This window comes from Mustela nigripes, chromosome 17, assembly GCF_022355385.1.
Source record: "Mustela nigripes isolate SB6536 chromosome 17, MUSNIG.SB6536, whole genome shotgun sequence".
Lineage (NCBI taxonomy): Eukaryota > Metazoa > Chordata > Mammalia > Carnivora > Mustelidae > Mustela > Mustela nigripes.
In genome coordinates this window covers 21598128-21613256 of record NC_081573.1, presented here as the reverse complement: position 1 = coordinate 21613256, position 15129 = coordinate 21598128, and the positions used below count along the sequence as shown (strand labels likewise).

The 15129-nt window shown below is 51.4% G+C and overlaps 1 protein-coding gene across 10 annotated transcripts in view; it reads left to right on the top strand.

Moving 5' to 3' along the window:
• ZNF536 (zinc finger protein 536) overlaps positions 1-15129 on the top strand; it is a 421739-nt gene that overhangs the window by 189783 nt on the left and 216827 nt on the right. For all 10 annotated transcript variants that reach the window (XM_059383931.1, XM_059383936.1, XM_059383930.1 and 7 more), the window contains one exon: positions 1793-3964. In XM_059383931.1, coding sequence (XP_059239914.1) covers positions 1795-3964 — 2170 coding nt within the window. In that variant the 5' untranslated portion in view covers positions 1793-1794. The remainder of the gene's footprint in view (positions 1-1792; positions 3965-15129) is intronic.

Sequence of the window (15129 nt, the reverse complement as noted above, 5' to 3'; positions counted from 1 at the left end):
GGCTGCAGTGTTCTTCTCTCCTGCAAATAAACATTCATGTCTTTTTCTTCCCTCTCTTGCAAGATGGACTCACAGCCCCTGTCCTCTTGCCAAGGAAGCCAGGTCTCCCGTTGGAGACCCTCCATGCCAGGCACAGTCTGCCTGGCAGGAGTCCCGGTAGGTAGCAGATACCCCCCCACCCCCAAGGGCTGAATGCGCTTCCTGCACAGTTGAGCTCTGTCCCCACCGGTCCCCCGAGGGAACTGCTTGGCCCAGGAATCAGTCCTGGCTGGGGTTAAGCGCTGCTCCTAGACCACCTGGCTAGCCAACACATGTAAACATCGGGATGTGCAAAAAACGGTTCAAATGGCAGGAAGCGAATTTGGACTCCTTCAGGTGGGAGACAGACCTGGAAAGGGAAGGACCCAGGCATGGGTTCATTGCCTTTCAAAGGTGAGCTCCTCACAAGCTGTGATGGGGAGTGAGGCATGTGCTCCACATTCCTTCCACCCCGCCCCCGAGCAGTGTGGCCTTCGCAGGTTTGCACAGGCTTGAAGGGGGGGGTGGGGAGCAGAGAGGAGCATTAAAAGCAATTATACAGACCAGCTTTGAGTGTTAGTGTTTAACAAACAGCTTTGAGTTCTAATTTTCTGCAAAACACATACCGCAGGTACAATTTGTACTCATTACTGTATGTTGGGAAAGTTATTAAAAACACTCAAACTTGGTTGAGACTTCCTATGGCATCATCCCTGGATTTTAATTGGTTTTTATCTAGTTCTATAAAGGATCTCTTTAAACCCAATCAAAGTCCCTGCCTGCGATATCATGCCAGTGGAAAGACAGGGAGAGCCCATTAAATGGTGTGAGTCTTCCCCCCTACCCCAAAATGAACAGCCTGGACGATCCACAAAGATTCCATCACCAGATAATTTATAGTTCTTTTGATGGGCACAGTTACCAAATGACAAAATAACAGTGTTTCGTAACATAAGGGTTAAATCTTAATCTCTGAGGTTTGCAAAGCCGCTACTCGCAGTCTCCTTAAAATTTAATATACCTCGTTAATGCTTCCTTGCAAACACTGAAGGATTTTTATGATTATAATCATGTGTTACAGCACCTAGTACTGTTTCTAAGCAGCATACTAATCAGCTTAATGAGATATTACTGCACTTTTTGTTGACTAAAGCAAAATCCCTTTTATTGTTCTAAAGCCTGTCCTTTACTTTATTTTTTCCCAAAACATTATCTTGTTTTATTATGTACCAGTAAATATCATGCCATTGGGTTTTTTTTGGGGGGGGGGTGGGAAGGAACCAAATCATAAAATAATCTCTTTCATCTCGGATTGGGGAATGTATTGAACATAGTCACCGGAAACAAAAGTTCCGCGTGTGTCTCCAGTCTTGAAGGGAAAGTCATTCTGCTCTAAGGCAAACTCTGAACGGAACCAACAGGTGCAGGTGCTACAAGAGGGACAGGAGGAAAAGTTTGACACGTAGACCCTCGATTCGTTATTAGGTGTTGAACGTGGTAAAACATTAATAATTTAAGTGTGAATGAATAATTGCAGTCGGTAAATAGAAAATACAAGGAAGACAATCTATCGCCAAAACAAATTGGAGGAGCAATGCCATATTGCATAATTGGCATTTAATAATTCATCTTTTTATTATTGTTTTTGACTATAATTCCTTAGCATTATTACGTGTAGGTAAGGCATGAAATGCAAATTCCTCCCCAGCTGAGGCCGTGCATCCGCTGCGCCCCCGGTACCTGGCACCCATCTGAACTCTCGCTTTATTTTCAGGGATGGAAGAAGCCAGTCTGTGCCTTGGAGTGTCCTCGGCGGCCCCGGAAGCTGAGCCCCACCTGAGCGGCCCTGTCCTCAACGGCCAGTATGCCATGAGTCAGAAGTTGCACCAGATCACCTCCCAGCTCAGCCATGCCTTCCCCGAGCTGCATCCCCGGCCCAACCCGGAAGAGAAGACCCCCGCGCCTCTCGACGAGAAGGCGCACGTGCCCCTGAGCGGCCAGCCCATGGGCAGTCAGATGGCGCTCCTGGCCAACCAGCTGGGCCGGGATGTCGACACCAGCCTCAACGGGAGGGTGGACCTGCAGCAGTTCCTCAACGGGCAGAACCTGGGCATCATGTCCCAGATGAGCGACATCGAGGACGACGCCCGCAAAAACCGCAAGTACCCGTGCCCGCTGTGCGGCAAGCGTTTCCGCTTCAACAGCATCCTCTCCCTGCACATGCGCACTCACACCGGCGAGAAGCCCTTCAAGTGTCCCTACTGCGACCACCGGGCTGCGCAGAAGGGCAACCTCAAGATCCACCTGAGGACCCACAAGCTGGGCAACCTGGGGAAGGGGCGCGGGCGGGTGCGCGAGGAGAACCGCCTGCTGCACGAGCTGGAGGAGCGGGCCATCCTGCGGGACAAGCAGATGAAGAGCAGCCTGCTGCAGCCGCGGCCGGACCTGAAGCCGCTGCCGCACGCGCAGCCCGCCCCGCTGGCCACCTGCAACCTGGCCCTGCCCGCCAACCACAGCGTGCCCGACGCGGCCAACCCGGTGCCCTCGCCCAAGCCGGCCAGCATCCAGGAGGACGCCGTGGTCCCGGCCGCCGGCTTCCGCTGCACCTTCTGCAAGGGCAAGTTCAAGAAGCGCGAGGAGCTGGACCGCCACATCCGCATCCTGCACAAGCCCTACAAGTGCACGCTGTGCGACTTCGCCGCCTCGCAGGAGGAGGAGCTCATCAGCCACGTGGAGAAGGCCCACATCACCGCCGAGTCGGCGCAGGGCCAGGGCCCCAACGGCGGCGGGGAGCAGGCGGCCAACGAGTTCCGCTGCGAGGTGTGCGGCCAGGTGTTCAGCCAGGCCTGGTTCCTCAAGGGCCACATGCGGAAGCACAAAGACTCCTTTGAGCACTGCTGTCAGATCTGCGGCCGCCGCTTCAAAGAGCCCTGGTTCCTCAAGAACCACATGAAGGTCCACCTCAACAAGCTGTCCGTGAAGAGCAAGTCCCCCAGTGACCCGGAGGTGCCCGTGCCCATGGGTGGCATGTCCCAGGAGGCCCACGCCAACCTGTACTCCAGGTACCTGTCCTGCCTTCAGAGCGGCTTCATGGCCCCGGACAAGGCCAGCCTGAGCGAGCCCAGCCAGCTCTATGGCAAAGGGGAGCTGCCCATGAAGGAGCGGGAGGTCCTGGGCAAGCTGCTGTCTCCCATCTCTGGCATGGCCCACGGGGTCCCCGAGGGCGACAAGCACTCCCTCCTGGGGTGCCTCAACCTTGTGCCGCCACTCAAGTCCAGCTGCATCGAGCGGCTGCAGGCGGCTGCCAAAGCAGCCGAGATGGACCCCGTGAACAGCTACCAGGCTTGGCAGCTCATGGCCAGGGGCATGGCCATGGAACATGGTTTCTTGTCTAAAGATCATCAGCTACAACGCAACCACGAAGACACTTTGGCAAACGCCGGAGTGATGTTCGATAAGGAGAAGCGGGAGTACGTGTTAGTGGGAGCAGATGGCTCCAAGCAGAAAATGCCTGCTGATTTGGTTCACAGCACTAAAGTGGGCAATCAGAGAGACCTGCCAAATAAGCTCGACCCTCTAGAAGGCAGTCGGGATTTTTTGTCTCACGGGCTGAACCAGGCGCTCGACTATAACCTGCAGGGGCCCGGGAGCATGAAGGAGAAGCCCACGGAGTGCCCCGACTGCGGCCGGGTGTTCCGCACCTACCATCAGGTGGTCGTGCACTCCCGCGTCCACAAGCGGGACCGCAAGGGCGACGAGGACGGGCTGCACGTGGGTCTGGACGAGCGGCGCGGCTCAGGCAGTGACCAGGAGTCCCAGTCCGTGAGCCGCTCCACCACTCCGGGCTCCTCCAACGTCACCGAGGAGAGCGGGGCCGGCGGCGGGCTCTCCCAGACGGGGAGTGCCCAGGAGGACAGCCCACACCCCTCCTCGCCGTCCTCCTCAGGTAGGCTGCCAGGGAAGATGGGGGACGAGCGGCTGGTGCCAGGGGCCCACCCCGTCTGAGGGCCCTGGCTGCACGCAGGCCTCGGGGAGGGGAAGGGCCTTCGCTGCTCTTCCAAGCCAGTCCTGAGCTCCCTGTGGCTTGCTGGCCTCTGCGGACCTTGCCTTTCTGCCCTGCCTCAAGGGCAGGCTAGCATTTCGAGTCGTTGGTCTTCCCTTGAACACTGGTTGCCCAGAAGGAGAGCTGGTCCTCCTGTGTGGTAGACATGGCCAGCTGGTACGCTAGCCAACAGGCAGAGCCTGGCCTGCGCCAACAATGGGCTGCCCAGCCCTGTTTTCTGTCCCACCCCCTACCCCCAATCCGTCATCACCTCGTCTCTGGAACCTGGGAGCTGGTGTCTTAGCTCCATCCACGGATGTGAAGGTGTAAGTTCAGACCCTCACAGTCTTTCTCCCTGAGTGTGTTCCCACAGTTGTCTCACTCGGGCACCCCAATCTCCCTCCCCAGGCCAAACCTGTCTCCCATCCCCTTCCAAAATTCCAGCGTGGCTCACCTGTCAGGCCCCTGTAGCCTGAAGAACCACACCACTCACCTCTGATGGTTTGGAAAAACACAGAGGTTTGAAACACAGATGCACGACGGCGTGTCTTAAATTGTACTGTGTTACACGGGCGATACAGCTTTGGGGTCTAAAATAGCAAAGCAGAAAATCTGTCATCAAAATGTCTGTGAAACGCTGAAGCTTCCTGGCCCGGTTTGGGGGAAAGAAAAAAAAAAAAAGGCCCCCCAAACAACAACAACAAAAAAAGCCCACTAGCCTAAGACAGCTAAATTAAAATCGCTACCTAACAGCAGGTAAGCTTGTTGCCTGCCTCTGTATTTTCAAAGTCCCTTTCTAATGGATGGTAAATTGAAAGTTATATCTCTAGCCTTTTATAAAGAAAGCATCTCGCTAATACTGTAATCATTCTGCAGCCTAACAACAGAGGAAATCACGCCATAACAAATACCCTGTTACTAATGGCAACATTGATTTCTGCAATCAGCCATTAAGTCTAGAAAATGAAAGACAGTTTGAGGCACCTCAAGGCACCGCGTTGCCCACTGTTAAAGGCGTGGCGGCACACTGTCGAGGGTCGTTTTGGTGAAGTTTTCTTTCTTTCTTTTTCCTTTTTTCCCTTCTGGGTTCCGATAAATATTTCCGTATCGGGAGCATTTGGCTGCTGTAGTTAGTAAGTAGATGTCACTTGAGTTTTGCTGTCATTGTCACGCTTCAGCATCCCCCCCCACACACACCCCACCCCCTGTTCTTGCAGGACAAAATTAGTATTAAAATAAAGTGTGAGTCTGCGGGCTTGTTACAAACCAGTAAAGAATGGTTAACGCACATAAATCTGAGCTGCACATTCCAGAGATTCCGATAGCTCTTAATGCTGCTGTTTAAATACCCATGAAACACACTGTCTACTCCTGGAGTCCTGGGCTCCCTTGCAATTTATTTCCGGAGGGGCCCCCAGGCAAAGTCTGACCAGGACCTCGAGGAGCGCGGAGGGGTGAGGCCCCCGGCGCGCTGAGTGACTGCTGCACGGAATGTACAAGGTGCCAGGGAAGGGTGTGCGAGTTTCCCAGCCTGACAGCAGGAACTCCAGAAAAAAAAACCGGATATCTCATGCCGAGGCAGCCAAGTGCCAGGCGGGCCCCCATCAAGAGGGATGCTTTCCACCCTCCTAGGGAGAGGGCCCGCGTTCTGGGGAGCATCGTCTCACTGTTTCTGGATCCGGGGCCTTTAAGGGGGCAGAAAGCAGAGGGTAGACTGGCTCCCCTAAGTTTTTGGAGTGATGTGGAGTTAACATTGACAGATTTTCATCCCTCTCCCAGACCTGCTGAAACGAAAAGGTCTCTGCAGAATATTCCGGCACCAAATGTTCGGCTTTATTAATGACGTGTTTACCATGTTTTTCCCACCTTCTGGCCAAGTGATAGCCTCGTGCTATTCTATCTCTGTAGTTTCCATATCTGTCCCTACTCAGTTGAAAAAACCCATTTTGCTTAAAAGAACCAACCGGGCTTACAACTCAAAGGAGAATTATTCTTGAGTTGTGGTTATCTTCTCACTTTTATTTCCCTCATTGAAGTATTTTACAATTGTGAATACCGATTCTTTCCTTTCTGGTTGACTTCTTTGTTTTCTTCATATTCAAATTAGACCCTTTCATAATTTTCCGACTAAGTAGGAAAATTGATGGCATACCAATAGGCAGGCCAAATCAGCCGCACGCCTGGGGCATTCAGGTTTTCCTGGGATTAGGACCCTTCACCAAATCTGGTTAGTCTTCCCTCTGATTTCTAACAAGTATGACTTGTACAAAGTGCGATTAAAATAAGCATTTACATAAAAATCTTGACACAATAGGCATTTTTCTTATTACCTGTTAGAGAGAAACCTGCAAGGTGAAGGGGGAAAAAAAAATCTTTAAGCCCTTAAGTAAAGAAAGGAGTACTTATTAAGGCTTTTATTAAGAAATAACCGCAAAACACGGTTTTACAAATTTCTCAGACTGCATAACAATGTCGCAAAACTTAATTTGCATCACTTGATTCTTTTTTTGTTGAAAACTGGGTCAGTAGGGCCTGAGAAACTATTTTTTCAGATCTTAACCAGTGAATTCTTCTTTATAAATCGCTGCTCTTAACATGATAGTAGTTCTGAATTCATCATAAAAAACCTTTTTACAGAGAGCCTCTTAGAACAGATCTCCAGAAGAAGGCTTACAATGAGTGGCAGAGACGTCCTTTGTTATCTGATGTAATTCTTTGCAAAGGAGGATTGGGAACGGAGTGGCTGTTTAAAAATGTCTTGCTCAGACCGAGACGAAGAAGGGGTCAAGTTTGCAATCAAACAGTTACTGCCGAGATGGGCGACTGTCACTGGCTAGGCTAATGTGGGATGCAGCTGTTTGTTATGTGAGCAAAAGAATGTTTGAATCAGTGAACATGTGAAAGTGATTCCAGTGAACCAGAAAATGTGTTTGTTCTTTGGCTCTCCAGACTGCTGAGAACGGAGCTTAAGATCAACCGCGAAAACTAGGACCTTTGACAAATTGAGAAGTCATATTTTCTAACAGAAAATGGACAAAACCAGTCACATGGGTCACTTCCCCATCTTTCCCCTTTGTTTTATTTTTGTTGTTGTTGTTTGTTGTTTGTTGTCGATTTGACTTCCCGATAATTTTACACCATCGGAGATGCCATTTCTGCCTCCATGGACGACGGAAAGGGAAACTATTTGGAAAGCAGCAGCTTATAAATTTTACTCTTTTATGACATTTAGAAAGCGGGGTGGCTGTTTTGACGCTCCCTCATTTTCTGGCTCGCGTGCAAACGCTCCGATGGCATTAATCTCTGCATCTCTCCCCAAAACCTCGATGGAGACTGTGCTCAGATCGGAGCTTTACTCTGAGCCAGAAGACGACCAAAGTTCTGTTTCTTTAGGTTTTGCCTTGGAAATCACGCTCAGAATAATTAAAACTTAATGTACTAAGAAACGATACTGTTCATTATATCCAACAGGGTACTTACCTTCTGCATTCCCCATAATTTTGGAGAGGGGCTAATTGAAGTGTTGACGGTGGGAAGGGGGTAATTGAATGCGTTGACCCTCTGTTCATTAAATAAAGTCGGCTAAGTTACGTGATCAATGGAAAGCCAGGGAGAGATGCAAAGATGAAAACAGCGTTAACCCCTACTACTTCTGGTATAATATTTTGAGATGGTCAAGGCTTATTTGATCAGCTGGGCTGGAAGCCTTGTGGGGTCTTCTTTTGTTGCCTGAGCTGCATTCCTGAAATGCTGGATCTCCAATCCTGCATACGTCCATTGACCAAGGCATCAAAGGCCTTTATCCTGGGCTCCCTTGCACTTACATTGGGCGTCTAGTGATATGATAGATTTTCTTTCTTTTCCACCTCCTTTTCTGATGTGGTTCCTCCTCCCTGCCCCCACCCGCGATAACCACTGCCTGCTCCACCAACAAATCTGGGCACCCCAAAGAAGGGGGGGGGTGGAGAAAAAGAAAAAGAAAAAATTTAAGTCTGAGGATTAAGATCTTCATTTTTTTTTTTTTTTTTTGCTTGTGCATTCCAATTGTTCTTAAAATATTTGGCAATGTCAATTAGTAACTGAGCAGAGTTAGCTGATGAACACAATTTTCCAGTAGACTGAGCACCCTATTGTTGCCGAGCGAACAGCAGATTTCTGAGGTCATTATCATTCGCTGGTTGCTTGGCCCAGCTGCTTCCTGCTGCAAAAGCCAAACTTTATACTGGAGCTCGGGGATGGCGTGCAGCAACAGGGGGCTGGGAGGGGGAAGAGGGGAGCTGGCTGCAGAGCCGAAGACAGTCATTATCAGCAGAGGAAAGAGAAAGTAAAAGTTTCCAGGCAATTCCAGGAAAACTGCCCTATCAGGCTTCTTCCTCAGGTTCCTCGCCAAGCACCTTCAGCCTCCAGGCAGGGAATTCAAAGGACCAGGGACGCCCCGTGGGCATTGTGGCAACTAATCTCTTCGCTGAGCTTAGAACTTTGGAAAACAATAATCCCATTTACAAATTTACTTAAAAATTGTTAACCCAGTCTGAGGCATGTGAGTGATCCCTCCTAGATCGATGCCTTCATCTTTATTAAAAACAGAAAAAAGGAAGAAAAGAAAAATAAGCCCCTTTTCAAAGATGGAATGGCTTTCTTGAAATTAGCAAACTTGAGGATGACAAACAGAGAACATTATGTCATTCATTTTCCAGAGGGAACTTTGGAGCAGATAATCGTCTGAAATGCCTTGTAAAATCAAATTTAATGTGGAAGGCGCCCCCTGCCCTTTCCAGCTTCCTTTTTCTCCTGCTCCCCTCCCTCGCCCACCCCCTAATTTGGGAGCTGGTTCAGTGAGATGAAAAGCTGCACTTTTTTAAAGCTCAGCTGTTAAAACTGAGCGCCATATGCAGCCCTTCCATCCCCGATGTGGAAGCGTGTGCGGGCGGCCGCCGTGTTGGTGGAGATTTACGGAGGCTCGGCTGCCTGTGCCGAAGCTGTCCCCGGGCGGACGCTGGGGGTCCTTCCTGCGCGCGCAGTGGCCCCCTGCCTGGGTTGATACGCCAGCCAGACTTGGGCTGACTCCTGGCAGGTGTCGGAGGGGCCGGAGGTCGGAGGGCTGGAGGTCAGAGGACCGGGTGGTCTCCCTCTGGTCCCTCACCTTTCCGCTGGGTCTGGGCACTGAGCAGGGACAGGGATTCAGACGATTCTCCTCCTGATCTATGTTTCCCCTTCACTGCGTGCACTTTGAGTATCTTGTGTCCAGGAGCAATGCTGTGGGGACACTCGGTCCCACTCTGGGGCTTTTCCTGCCTCTCTCACCGCCCCATGCACGGAGCTATAAATCCCACTTCCACAGGGCTGCCCGATGGCGCTGTCACTTAGCATTTCAGAAAGAGAGAAATTGCACTGGCTCTAAAAAATCTTCACATTGGGAGTGTGATATAAAAGATGTGTGACATAAAATCCCGGAAGCAAAGCCTCTTCAACGATCGGGTCGATTCCCAGGACGGACACCGTTTTGTGTGGGAGGATCTGACTCCTGGCCCCAGGGTCCCTCAGGGCTCTCCCCTGTTGGCAGCTCACCACCTCAACTTGCCCGTCCTCATGATGGGCACCGCGGGCCCGGGCTCCCCACACGGCCCGAGGACTCCACAGGGTGCTGCATTTCCGCCCAGCGCTCCAAGAGGTCCAGGGTGCTCACTGGGCGTCTCTTCTGTAACGCATGTTAACTTGAAGAACGTGTGCATTGATTTAATTCTAAATTTGATGGTAATAAGAAAAACAGATTCACCGAGGACAGGTTATAACAAGGCAAAGAACTAAGGAGGCGGCTTTCAAAATAGAGCATGAAGCATTAGCCGCGCGATTCCCATTGATTGGAACGGGGAGGTTCCAGGCTTGGGTTCTGGCCACCACCTTGGATGTGTTGGGGCTGGGACGGGCAGTGTGACTTAGAGATGGCCACGCGTGGCCAGAAGCAGGCAGGGGGCATGAGATTCTAGGAGCCACCTTGCTTTCCATCTCAGCCATTTCCTGTGTCCACACTCCTTGGAGAGAAGATTCTGGAAGGGGGCCCTGATATCTCGGGAGGGTAGAGTCAGGGGCAAGCTTCAACCAGTCTCCCATTTTACTGGGTCTCAAGATGGCACTGGGCTCAAGAGGGAGACCACTGGGATGCGTGGAGCTCCTGAGAGGGAGGGCAGAGGGAATCCTGGGGAAACATCCGTGTTGGGAGCGCTCTGCTGAGTTCTGAGCCTGGGAGGTCAGAGCGGGAGGGAGCAGCTGACTCCTTTAACTGCCGGACTGCTTTGGGGCCTTGATGGTAGGGGTGGAGAAACACCTGCAGAGATCAGGAGATTGGATTTGTGCAGACATCCCAAATTCGTGATGACTGGGCTGGGACCTTTGCCATCTGCTCCCCTTGGGCTCGCTTACTGCCTTTCTGGGTTTGTCGCCTCCCTATGCCTCCCTGTCCTCAGTCAGCATCTGACGGCTCCCTGCACTTTTGCAGAGGAGGCAGGCCCGCTGAGGGAGGAAGGTGGGGGGTGCAGAGAGGAAACGGGGCTCTGCAGCAGGGTGCGGGGCAGGTGGTGGGGGGCTCTCTGTTCTCCCCAGGAAGTGAGCTTCGCAGCAGCTGAGAGGAGCCTTGGGTCCCCCCTTGCCTCTTCCTGGCAGGACGGGGCTACAGCAACATTTACTTAAGCTGTGGAGTTTGGCACTGCTGCCGCCAGGCGCCATCTGGAAAGCCCTTCTCAGAAAGCCGTGGACCCTCCCAGAAGAGCTCAGGGGAGCGGGACTTGGGCAGAGCTTTGGGGCTTTTTTTTTTTTTTTCCCCTTCTTCTCAGGCAGAACCTGAACATGGAGGCACCTGAGCAGGGCACAGGGGCTGCGCGGTCCTCTGGAAGCCGCATGGCAGACCCAGGTCCTCTCCACGGGCTCGTGGCTGTTCTGTCCGCCAAGCGGGCCTCTCTGCACTCAAGTCCTGAGCCGGATCTGGTTTAGCTTTTCTTTGTCAGGAGTGCACTCGATTTCCTGGGGTGGTGTTTCCATTTATGTATTTTGTATTGTGTTCCGCTTAGTGTTTTCACCTGAGTCCTGGTATGTCGTGCGTACAAAGGTGTGGAGCGGGCCAAGGCGGTTCTGGTTAGTTACTGATACCACCCTGTAATAACAGGCCTTGTTCATTGAACATAAGAAACGAATGTTGTGCTTCTCAGCTCTGCTGGGGAGACATAAGAACGGGACTGAGAACCCGAGGCTTGGCTTGGGACAAACAGGGCCCAGCTAAGCACAGAGATTTGCCACCATCCTTTCCCTGATCCACATCTTCAAAAACAGCGGCAGAGCCCCAAAACAATGCGTGTCTGAACACTCCCGACAGCTACCTGATGGGTGGGCCGAGGCACAAAGGGAGTCGTGCTGTACGCCGGTGGGATTCATGGGATCAGTTTTGTTTTCTTCTCCCGCCGAGGGAAAGGGGTCCAGGGCCTAGCTTTTTAGGGGACCCATCTCCTTGTTGCCATGAGCCTTGGGATTTTGTGGGACACGTGACATGTGTCGGAGAGAAGCGTGAGGCACAGCACAAGCTGACTCCTTGGCTGGGTTGCCCACTACCCCACGGTGGGGGCGGGGTGGCCCGCCAGGTGCTGGAAGGAGGACACGGGTGGCGGGTGGGCTTGGCTCTCAATACCTGGTCTCTTGCTTGGAAAGACTGGGGTCCGTTTTCAGCTTCTCCTGGGAGGTGGGGTACGCCTTTGGGAAACTTTCCTATGTTTTACCCTGGGCCTTGGGTCCAGAACATTCTACAGAGGAATCCAGTCTTTCTCTGGTGGAAGCAGGATTGTTGGACTGGAATTTGGGTGGCCGTCAGTTTTGTCTTCTTGTCTGACCTCAGCTCCAAAGCCATTGGATGTGCGATGAAACAGGACCCCACCACGAAGCTCTCTTCTCATTAAAGTAATGCCCCGAAACTCGACTGGGTGATTGTCATCCGTGCTTTTTGGACACCCTCGTTGTCTTCAATCATCTTGAGAGGCATTTTGGAATATTTCCAGCTTGCTTATGTTTAGTTTAGTTCAACACGAAATGTATGCAGCGGTTGTTTCCTTGAAGACCGAGACAGATTCGTGTGTCTCTTCACTGCTAAATATGTTCTGTTGAATTTGTTGCTAAAATAGGTGTTTTAATTTTTTTTTTAAAGTAATTTGCCCTGAAAAATCGAAGTGATCCCTTAGCAAAGCTGAGGTCTGACATAAAATAATTGCTATTACGGGAGACAGGCTGGCAGGGTTGGGCCCCATCTCAGCTAGGGCCTGACCCCCTCCAAAAAAATCCCTTACAGGTGACCTTCAAACCCTTTCCACTTGGCATCCGCCAAGAGGGATGCTTCCTGACTTCTTTGTTGTTATTGCTGTCAGCCAATGACATTTTTGTCATTTTATTCGTCTTGGGCATTTAGAAAATACGAATAAATAAAAATAAAAATAACTTTTAAATATGCATGCTCACCACCCCTCGGAGATAATTAGCACATCCTTTTCCAGTCCCCCCGTGGACCGGAGAGATGAATTTAGCCAGAGAAGATCAAACAGCACATAATTCTGTATGCTATAGTTTTTACTTAAACATATACCGTTTATTGTTGGTATATGCTTGAATATTCTACACAAGGGTCAGCAAACTTATATTTATTAAATACTTTAGGTACTGCCGGCCACATGGTCTCTGTTTGAACTCCTCACCTCTGTCCTCAATGCAAGTGTGTAATAGTCTTCCAATAAGACTTTATTTACAAAATCGAGTAACAGGTGGATTTGGCCCTTGAGCTTCCCTTGGCAGACTCCTGTTCAACACAATAGCTGTGCTTTTTTTTTTTTTTTAAAGCTTCACACAAGTAATATGTTCTTTGAGAAAATATTAGAAATGTAGAGAAGCAAAGGAAAAAAAAAATTGACATCTGAAAAATGGTTGAGGCAGTCTTCTTGCAGAGCGTCCTAGGACCTGCTTCTATTCTGTTTTTCCTGCCCCCAATCTTTCTGATCCTCTGCACAATTATTTTCTGAGGGAAGCTCCCCGGAGCGGACTCCCTGGTCGCAGGGGGGCCACCCTGGGGCTGCAGGTGTGTATTACGGAGGCGCTACCTCCTGAGGCCATCTCTTCCTGTAGTTTTTAACCGGGAAAATGTTCCTCCCAGGGTTCTGCTGAGATCGGTCTCCCTGAGGCTAGTCATCAGGCTTCTCTCCGGCTTCTCTGTGCATCAAATACTCATTGGTTCATGCGTTCGTGCGTTCATTCATTCATTCATTCATTCTTTCATTCAAGGACAAAATACTTATGCAGAGGGTTCTGAACCCAGCAATGTGCCAGGTCCTAGGGATACAAAGGTGAGTAGGGACATACCTGGGTATCCAGAGGTGCAGACCCCGGGTGCTCAGGGCATGTCATTAAGCAGAGGGAGACAGATCCATGCGGGGCCTCACTCCCCAGCCTGGAGGAGCACCGATTCACCTGGGAGCCCACATTTGCTCCCGAGGGACCTAGGAGGGTGAAGGGACCTCCTTTGTCACCTAAGTGAGTCCTTTGGCAGGCCACGCTTCCCCTCTCCAGGATCTGGCTGATCCAAGGCCTTTTAGGGGAAACAGATGCCCCAGCTCAGCCCCTAGGGTGTTGCTGTGAGCTAGAGTTGGAATCAATTTCTTGCTGCAGAAGAGGCCCTGTAGGGAAGTCCAGGGGTCGCTTGTGAGGAAGACCTCCCCTCCCCACCCCAACCCAGGGCAGGGAAGAGTCAGGAAGAGAACTGGAGGGTTTTCTAGCTTTGCTGCAGGGCTCTTGGGAAGCCCCCTGCACTCCCCAGGTGGCCCAGAGCAGGGAAGGGAGCAGCAGGGGAGCAAGGTAGGGCTCCATGGGCTGTAGGTGACTGGCCGAGTCAAGTGTCAGGTGGCCTGAGGCCTCCCAACTCACCTGACTTCAGAACTGCCCACTCCTTCCCCACAGGGATCAGGTGAGTCATGTGGGGGGCTCTACCCCCTCATATACCCAAATGCCCACCCTCGGCAGCATGAGTATAGAATCATGGGCAGTGTAGACAGAGCCGTTTTTCTGGTTGGGTATTGGGACATGAACACAGAGCCACTGTGATATTGGGGGAAATAATTTTCCCTAGTACACATCAGACCTCAGCACCCCTTTATTTTCTGTGAAATAAAACCTCATAAGCCTGGCTATTAACCCAGAGACAATTGTATCTTCTAATGTTTAAGAAAGGGCTCAGAGCAGACCACACACACTTCAGCGGCACCTGCCCCCCACTCGCCCCCACATCTTCAGCTTTCAACCAATAGTTGGACTATGTGAGCAGCTCACTCCTCTTCCCTGAGCCCTGGGTTTTTCATCCACATGGCTGGAGTGGAGCGGAGTGGGGAAGTCTAGAAGGCTCTGAGGCTCCCTTCATCTCCTCTGTCCCCTCCTGTGGTCTCCCCTCCCTTCCCAAACCTTTCCATGACCCAAAGGTAACTTTCAACCATCTCAGCCACTGTTCCCTAAGTCGAGGGAAGTTCACAGTCTGAGGATTTGGTGGATTTCTTGTTGTTATTTGTGTCTGCGCCTCGAGCAGAGGGGGAGGCCACATCATGCCTGCAGGGCCGGGGCGGGGGTTGCTGGTGAGACCCTCATTTATTTCCCTTCCAGCCAGGTGCTTTCTCACTTGCTATCCCTGTCTGAGAGCTTACAGGCCATGGAGATAGTCAGTGCAGCTGCTGGGAGGACACTGCCAGGGTCCATCACCCAGTGCGGCCAGCCGAAGGCTCGCTTTTCCACTCCTCCCCATGGGCACGGCAGAGGGCTTTGGGGCTGGCCCTTAGGAGCTGTGTGGCTTGGCGAGGGCCCCTCAGCCTCTCTGTGCCTCAGTGTCCGTGCTGCGTGTTTCTTTCCATGAAAAGCTTAGCACAATCCATGGCACAAGGACGTGCTCACTAAAGTGGCCTGTTATTAGGATTCTTCCTGCACTATGCAGTACAAAGATAAGTGGGTAAAAAATGAGAAACTTGGCCAGTGTCTTGTGCTGGAGGTCACACAGCACCGAAGGG